Consider the following 8,633-nt stretch of genomic DNA (forward strand, 5'->3'; position numbering starts at 1 on the left):
TCACCTGCCTGCCTATTAGAAATGCAAATTCATGGGCCACATTCCAGACCTACCAGTGATCCTTAGGAACACTAAAAGCTGAAGAACCACTGCACTAAAGTAGAGTTTATATTACTTACCTTGAGTGTAAAAAGGCTGATTCGGCCAGGTAGTTTATAAAATAACCCCTCTCCTCCTCTTGAATTGGAATGTAGCATGGCATTAAGACATGCAAGAGGGGATGTCCCACTGTAAAAACATACAAGGATGGAAGGTGGTCATACAAATCAATATGTCTACTTACTCAAAGCTCTAATACCCTTTAACTCACTCTTAAATCAAGAAAAAGAGGAAGAAATATAAAAGAAAACATCGCATGACAAGAATTCTACTTTGAAAGTGGCAAAAGAGCAACAAATGAAATTCACATAAATCACACCCAGAGAGCTCTGGGATAAGACATGCTATCTGATATCTCCACTCCATACCTGACAATTCTTTAGTGCCTTTTGACAATATGAACCAAACTCTCAAGAAATTTAGAACACTACACAATGATTTTTCAGGTACACTCAGGAGTTTTGAAAAAAAAAATTACCCAATATTTTTATTTACCCAAAATATTTAAATTAAATTTTAATGTTAATTAAAAACAAAACCGAGAGTTTCCTAGCATCTATATTCCAACCTGCGTATCATGCTCAGAAACTGCCACATAACATTTTCAACACAAAAACCACAGGATCACTGGTGCTGTCCCAAGAAAATAAGCACAATTTTTTTTTTCCAGTTAACATTTTCTAATAAACACACAAAAGGAACAGTATTTCATTTGCTTTTTCTCAGTTGGGAAGGGGGAAAGATGGGTTTTATTTTATATCTACCCAGGAGCAATCATTTAAATTTGAATATAAAAAGTCAAATGGATTTAGTACCCAATAATGCTCAAACATTAAACCAAAAAAAGAGATAGCATATTAAGTTATATCATGGTCCCTGCTACAACAGTAGGTCGCAAAACAATGACAACTCATGTGAGTTAGCGACTACTTACTGAATCTTAAAATAGAAAAGCTGTCAAAAATACAGACAAATGTCGATTATTAATATTAACTGAGTTTGGCGCTAGCATGTTAGTGCTAGGGTTCACCTGTGCACCTTCTCTTCCCTCTCCCCAGCATGTTAAATAAATATAAATATCTCAAGTAAAGCCTCTCAGCATTTTTCAGAATTAGAGGCCCTAATTTATGCAGAGTGTTAAAAATAAATTCTGAGTCTAAAAAAGCCATTAAAAAAAACCCTATTACTTATTCAGCTTTGGAACACACTGGATGCTAAAAAAAAAAAAAAATTTCACGAAGAACCAATCTCTAAAAGAAACCTTGTGCAGAATCTGGAGTATCAAGTGGGTGTGCTAATGTCTCTGCTACAGTGGGGAAAGGCATGCTGGCAGAGTCTTTCTTGAAACAGTGTGACTCCTACACACTATACCTCTGTCTACAAATCACAGAGCTGCTCACTCATCACGAGCCACCTGCTTGTGGCTTCTTATGTCACTTATGACTGCTTCATAATTCCTGTAAGAGCTAGAAGCAGAAACAAGTTAGGTTCTCAACTCCATCTGTCCCAAAGGGACTAATTTACCTTCTATAGGCACAGTGGTCCAACAGCAGTGCAGACAGCAGCATGATGGGAAATAGCACATAAAAACAAAACAAACAAAAAAAAACAATTATAACACTACACAGTGCATAGGTAGTATTTAAATGAATGTATCTAGACAATCCTGATCTTCCCTCCCCACAAAACGTCAGCTAGAGAATGTCTGAACTGACAACTGGAAAGTGAGGATCTTTTGATCCTAAAAGATCAATTTCAAGCAGCTAAAGCTTAACCAGCAGAATATATGCTGTCTGTTCTGAATCCCGAGAAGGAACTGTGCTGTGCTCTCCTCTTTCATTTTAATTTTAAAAAAGGTTGGGGTGAGGAGAGAAAGGATTCAGGACAGGCACTGATTTTTGTTTGTGCCTGCAATTCTTTCTGTGTTTCCAATCTGTTGCTTCTCTAGGAAAAATATATCACAGGATAAGAAAATCAAGGTCACCTCCAAATTTAGTATGCTCATATCATGAATGCCTAGAATCAGTAGGGGGAAAAAAGCCAGTGGGTTTTATGGTGATTAGACCACCCTTCTTTGATCCTAAAACAAAGGACTTCAAAGATATGGTATAGAGAGGAGGGAAGTTTTAGACACGATGGAGCCTATCAGAGTCTGTCCCTTCTCTATCACTGAAACTTGCAAAACAGAGTACATGAGAAAATGTGCTGACTCCTTACACAAAAAACAAGCTCCATGTCGAAATTTATGGGAGAGCAAGGATAGGGAAAGCCACTGAACCTCTGATGAAAACAAATGAATGTTGAGCCACTCCCACCCTCCACCCAGAGGACACACAACATGGGAGATAGTTCCACACCACCACCAGACGTGTGTGTGTGTATGTATGTACACATATATGCACATGCGGACTTTCTCATATCACTGCCTGAGTGCAGGAAGACACGTGTCCTGTGAAACCCTGACATTAAGCAACAAGAGCCATACAAACCTCATTTCCTTTAGTCCTTCTGCCTCTATGACCTGCAGAATCTGTTTTGGTGTCATTGGAGCGTCTGAGTAGTTTTCTAGTACCTGAAGAAATAGAAGTGTTCTGATTTCAGTGTGCAACTTCCATTTACATCCATCACTATATAACATGGGCTACAATTCTGCTATGAGGTACCGCTGCTGACAATTTAGTCTTTCCACAGACAAAATTACTTCTGAAACCAAATTACACATATATCTAACCAGTTGCTGAAAGTGACTGCCATTAGATGAAATATTCTAATTCTCAATTCTGAAAACACACAACCTCTTAGCATACATGTTATGATATGTGGGGCCTTAGCAACCTTGATTACCGCTTAACTTGATGCTGTTAATACGGCTAAACCACAGAATACATAGTTTTCTACGCAATAAATTATAAGACAGAAATGTATTTAGGGGCTTCCCTGGTGGCGCAGTGGCTGAGAGTCCGCCTGCCAATGCAGGGGACACGGGTTCGTGCCCCGGTCCGGGAAGATCCCACATGCCGCGGAGCGGCTGGGCCCGTGAGCCATGGCCGCTGAGCCTGTGCATCCGGAGCCTGTGCTCCGCAACGGGAGAGGCCGCAACAGTGAGAGGCCCGCGTACCGCAAAAAAAAGAAATGCATTTAGATTTTCTTTCCCAAGGAACTTTGATTAGTATCCATATTTTTTTATCTTTTTTTTTGGGGGGGGGGCCACACTTGCAGGATCTTAGTTCCCCAAACAGGGACTGAACCTGTGCCCTTGGCAGTGAAAGCACAGAGTCCTAACCACTGGACCACCAGGGAATTCCCAGTACCCACATTTTTTAAATGATGGCTTTTGTACCACTGGGTTGTGAAATTCTGTTAACTGCCACAGTACATTTTGCCATTTGGCAACATGATGCTGTGATCCTATATGACTGGTGCAAGCAAACAATGAGAAATGGAACATCCCACTTATGTTAGCGACAACTATAACTAAGTCCTGGCATAGTGAGCAACCAGAGCTCTCTCACTTGAAAAAGCTGAGTTGTTTTAGAAATGTTATTCTTCTCAGGGAGGAAAAAAGAGAGGCTGTCAGTATCTCTGTACCATCTCTACCAGTGTAGCTGCTGAGGTTACTCCAAACCACACCAACATCTTGCAGTCATTTAACAACCGTAACAACGAAGTACTGTGCTGCTCTGTCACAAGCAAAATGTACAGTCCCACAGGACTGCTGCGAAGGTTCTCTCTGTGGAAGAGCACGAGCCCTGAGCACCAGAGGAAGTCAAGTTCTGGAGGAGTAGCTGCTGAAATAAAACCTCTACCATGGTCCCATTCTTAGCCTCTCTCTGTTCAGTTTTTACATTCTCCTTGGGTGTCATTATCATCTCTCACAGTTTCAACTACTACCAAAATTCTGATAACTCCCAAATCTCTACCTCTAGCCTGGACTGCGGACTGCTTCCCAAGCTTCAGACTCCAAATACTCAGTTCTGTACTGGACGTCCCACATGCTCACCTACTCTAATTCATCCACCCCACCCCACCCCCGCCTTCTAACATTCCTCTCATTGGTCAGCAGCCTGTCTCATCACCTAATTCAGAAACCCAGGCTTCACCCTTCACTCTCACCTGTCCCCCAGTTCCCACCACCAGTTTCTGACCTGACCTGACACAATAGCCTTTTCGCTAATATCCCTGCAACCAGCCCGGCTTTCCTCAAATTCACTCGTACTCCGCTGCCATCCTTCATTCAACAAATACGTGAAACACTCACTTTGTGCTAGGGACAATTCTAAAAATTCACCAGTAAAAAAAGACCAAATCCCCGTTTTTGCATAACTTACCCTGCTATACAGCCCCAGTCAGTCCAACAAAATAAACCTGCCCTAATCACTTTTCCAATTTAAAGTCCTTCAACAGCAACCTAATTATATACAGCGAAAGCTGAACCTTCCAGAAAGACCACTAGTCCACTGGAAAAGCACAGGTTTTAGAACCAGACAGACCTGGTTCTAAGGAATTCAAATTCTGGTCTTCTAAACTTGGGCAGGTTACCTACCCACCCTAAGCCTAGGTTCCTTCATTTGTGAAGGAAGGATACTGAGATCTTCCTCTCAGATTTGTTGTAGAGATTAGAGATAATGTACTGAGTGCCTACAGTGCCTGGCACCAAGTAGGTGTGTGCTGGCCTGGCGTACAAGGCCCTCACAATTTGATCTCTGCCTATCTCTCCACAAACTTTATGTTCCAATAACTATGTGTAGTTCTACCCAGTTCCCACACTCTCCACCCTGCAAATAAACACACACACTCCTATTTTTTGTTACCAGCTCCTGCTTATGTCCTCTGTGACAGGCCTAACTCCTACTCACCCTTCAAGATTCAGTTTGGAAAGCACCTTCCTCCAGGAAGCCTTCTCTGCTCTCTGCCAGACAGTTCAATGTCTCTTTTCAGTGCCCCATAGTTGCACAACACTGCTAATTTATCTTCCAAAGAAGGACACTTGAGAGTAAAAGGAGGAGCTATTCATAATTATGCTTAGACAATAAGCAGGAACCAGGATGTCTATTACCATTTATACATCTATGATGGCACTTACCATGCCTGTAATGAAATTCTATTCACCTGTCTGGACCTTCTCCATCCCCAGAAAAACCATAAGCTCCTCAAGGGCAAACCTTATCCATCTTTGTATTCCAAGAACCTAAGTGCCAAGTTAAGCAGTGCTGACTTGAACAAACCCACAATACAAGCTACTAATGTTCACTGCCACAGATATAACTTCTTTGATACTAATTGTGAGCTAAGCTAGTGAATTTTTGTATGGTAATTTTTTTTTTTTTAAAAGAAGCATGACTCTGAAAAATTAGCTACCAATTATTTAAACAGCAGTCAGGAAGAGCCTGAGAATCTAAGACAGAGGAAACAAAATCTCTAAAGGGAAGTTACATCAAAAGATACAAAGTTTTCACTTTTATTAAAACTGTACATGCCTCCGGCTTTCAGTATAAGAACAATTCAGCACTGTTCTATCCCTAGTCTGTCTTTCTAAAGCATACTTAAAAAAAAAAGTATCTCTTCTCCAACTTCAAAGGGAAAAAAATGTTTGATGTAAGAATGGTCAGTCATGAATCAAAGTGAAAGATAAAGCATGCAATGAAGAGTTTCTCAAAGCCAGGGAGAATCCATTTAAGGGCATTCAATCTAAAGGGAAATCCACTCAGCTATTTCTCCCAAACAAATTGTTCCTAACAAGTAGGAGGATTTATACCCACCCAACCCCCTAAAGTCTACCTCCTACATCTAGGAAAAACAAGACTACAAAATGTTTGAAAGAACAGTATCTACTTCTCAACAACATAATTAACAGCTGCAAAAATCAACCTCCTGGGGCTTACTACACTACTGAAATTGTCCAGAAGTCTCTTCTTTCCTACCAAAATAGTTTTAAAAGGGTTCCTGGTATCACTTTAGCCACCAATGTGAGCAAGGTTGGGAGCAATATGAAACTGCCCCCAAGCAAGTGCATCTGATCGCCACTGCAAGCACTCCAAATTCACCTGTCCAAAGAGTAATTAGATCTAATCTACTGCCCTATCATTATAGCTCACTGGAGTCAAGGTTTTCTCTAGCCAGTGTTAAGCCTCACAAACTCTCCAGCACTTGGTTTGTTACAACAATTTTTTTTTTCCCCAAATGAGGAGAGAACTCTAAAAGGTCCCCCTCGCTCACCAACTAGTCCCATCCAAAGGGACAGAAAATTCTAAACAAAAAACAATAAAAGACAGGCAAAACTACACACCATATACCCACAAGTCATCTTTCATGTGTTTAAGAGCACCACAAGTAATTCCAAGTAGGACTTACTATTTTTTAATGAAGAACCAGAAGTAAAAGAAGAGAAAGAACTTACTGGGATAATCTAGCATGAGTTGAGCCAATGATAAAACAGAAATAGCAACCTAGATACTGGAGTGCAGATCACCGTAAATTCAAGAACCTAAAGAGGCTTAAGAGTGGACCCCAAATTCCTAGAGACTTTCAACTAGGAAGAGCCAACAAAGCTTTGAGACGAGCAGACTTTAGAATTCTGTCAAGACATAAATAACACAGGATTTAAAGGTACTTTCACCTACCTCTAACAAGTAAAACTCTGGCAAGCAAATTTCCTGTTGGTGCCCAGAGTCATAAACACCTGCAGAACAGAAACTCAGAGGAGAATTTCAATGAACAGACTCAACCTCCAGGAGAAAGAGAGCATGTCCTTTTGGCTCTCCTCTACTCTCCTTCAGGTAAAGCAACAATGGAGAAATCCTGAAACTACCAAGAGATCCTGAAAGCTAAACAAAGCTTCCAAATCTGACTGAACCTGAAAAAAGTATTTAGGTACTTCAAAATCTGCAAATTTCATATGCCAAACCAAAACAAATTAACTGAAGCACAAAACTTCAGCATACAAACTAATTGCTACTTCTGTTTCTTGGGCAACAAATGCCTGGGGAAGAGGATCAGGTACACCAGTTTAATTTCCCCTATAAACCAAACAGAGTTAGTTCTTCTAAGTCAATAACTGAGTTTTACAGGCTCCAAGAACTTAAAAGGTGTACCAAAGATTTGTAAAAACCTCCAACACATATTTGTCTTTCTTTGCACAACACCTCTGAGGCAGGAACCCTACTTCCCAATAAAATGAAAGATGAGAAGGTTGAGCTTCATTCATCATTAAAAGTGAATTACAGCAATTACATATAAACTACAGGGTGTCAAGAGACAAGTATACTATCTGCACTGTAACCCTGCTTTGTGGCAGTTATGAGGAAGTGACATCTCTGAGACAAGCATAACCTGTTACTACTGTCATCAGCAAGGTTTTATAAGAACACGTCTCGAAGCGTCTTAGCTTTGTGGGTGCAAATCCAAAAGGAAGATATTTCACTTGCAAGTCCTCTGACACTTTGAGAACAGAAAATTCACAACCCCCATTACAAGGCAGCTTCAAATACTCAAATTACTCTCTCCTTTGCTAAGTCCTCAGTGAGCATTATCTTCAGAGACACTTGGTCTTTGCCCAACGCTTCGTGTATACATGCACCAGGACACTAAGGAAGAGAGAACACACGCATACATTCTTTGCAAAGTGTAGTTAGTTCTCTGCAGAGTGCCTGTTTCCCGTCTAGCTTGTGAAGTCCGGTCAGCAGAATCTCAGAAGTGTGGTACGTGGGCCACCTGCTTTACAACCAACCCGAGAAGCTGGTTAAAATGAAGATATTCAAGCTCTACTCCAGAATCTCAGACTCCGTAGGTCTTAAGTAGGGCCCTAGGATGAGCATTCCTAACAACCTCCCCAGGTGTCCCCACAGGACACTGAAGTTTGAGAACCAAGGCTCAGGGTTCAAGCTGGGAGTAAGCATTTGCTTCCCTCCATACACCTGGTTTAGATTGCGAAAGCTCAAAATGCCACTCGCGTCCTTGAAAGTGGGGGCTCTTTCCAACCCCTGGAGTCAAACGCACCACCCCATTGCCCACCAGGAAGCGAGGGAGGAGCTTCCGACCCTTCCCGGAAACCTAACTCCCCCGAGTGCATAAACGAAGCTTCCCCAGACCCCCTAGAAGCTGCCAAATAGTGGGGGAGGGGAGGCGGGGGCCCCGCCGCCCGGAGGGGGAGGAGCCGGCCTGCCAGCTCGACCCCTCCGCAGGAATTTAGAGGGGGGACGTGCAGAAAAAGGCGCCACCTCCGACCCGGCGGGGGACCTCTCCCCACCCAACGCCTTGGGGGATTGTCCCTTTCCAGCAGAAAGGGTGGCCCGCCCCCTCCTACAGTGGGCAGGGCTTCGCCCCTCCCCCCTCCCAGTGGGGGGTGCTCGGCAAGCCAACCCCCCACGCCCCCCATCGAGCCCCCCTCGGCGGCCCGCCTCACCAGGCGCGCGGCCTCTGCCCACGTGCGCTCCTTCTTCCTCTTCTGTTTGTCCTTCATCCTCCTCCTCCCCGGCGGCGGCGGCGGCGGCGGCGGCGGCGGCTCCACGCGGGACCTCCGGGCGGGGTGGGCTAGG

At 43.0% G+C, this 8,633-nt stretch overlaps 1 protein-coding gene across 1 annotated transcript in view; it reads right to left on the reverse strand.

Moving 5' to 3' along the window:
- Nucleotides 1-8,627, reverse strand: part of ASXL1 (ASXL transcriptional regulator 1) — a 67,709-nt gene extending 59,082 nt beyond the window's left edge. Inside the window, exons 1-4 of the mRNA XM_029219279.1 lie at nt 8,501-8,627; nt 2,589-2,671; nt 1,624-1,626; nt 120-228 (exon numbers count right to left, since the gene is read on the reverse strand). Coding sequence (XP_029075112.1) covers nt 120-228; nt 1,624-1,626; nt 2,589-2,671; nt 8,501-8,557 — 252 coding nt within the window. The 5' untranslated portion in view covers nt 8,558-8,627. The remainder of the gene's footprint in view (nt 1-119; nt 229-1,623; nt 1,627-2,588; nt 2,672-8,500) is intronic.
- Between the last annotated feature and the right edge of the window lie 6 nt (nt 8,628-8,633).

Source organism: Monodon monoceros, unplaced genomic scaffold, assembly GCF_005190385.1.
Source record: "Monodon monoceros isolate NGI ecotype Baffin Bay Population unplaced genomic scaffold, NGI_Narwhal_1 Super_Scaffold_13, whole genome shotgun sequence".
Classification (NCBI taxonomy): domain Eukaryota; kingdom Metazoa; phylum Chordata; class Mammalia; order Artiodactyla; family Monodontidae; genus Monodon; species Monodon monoceros.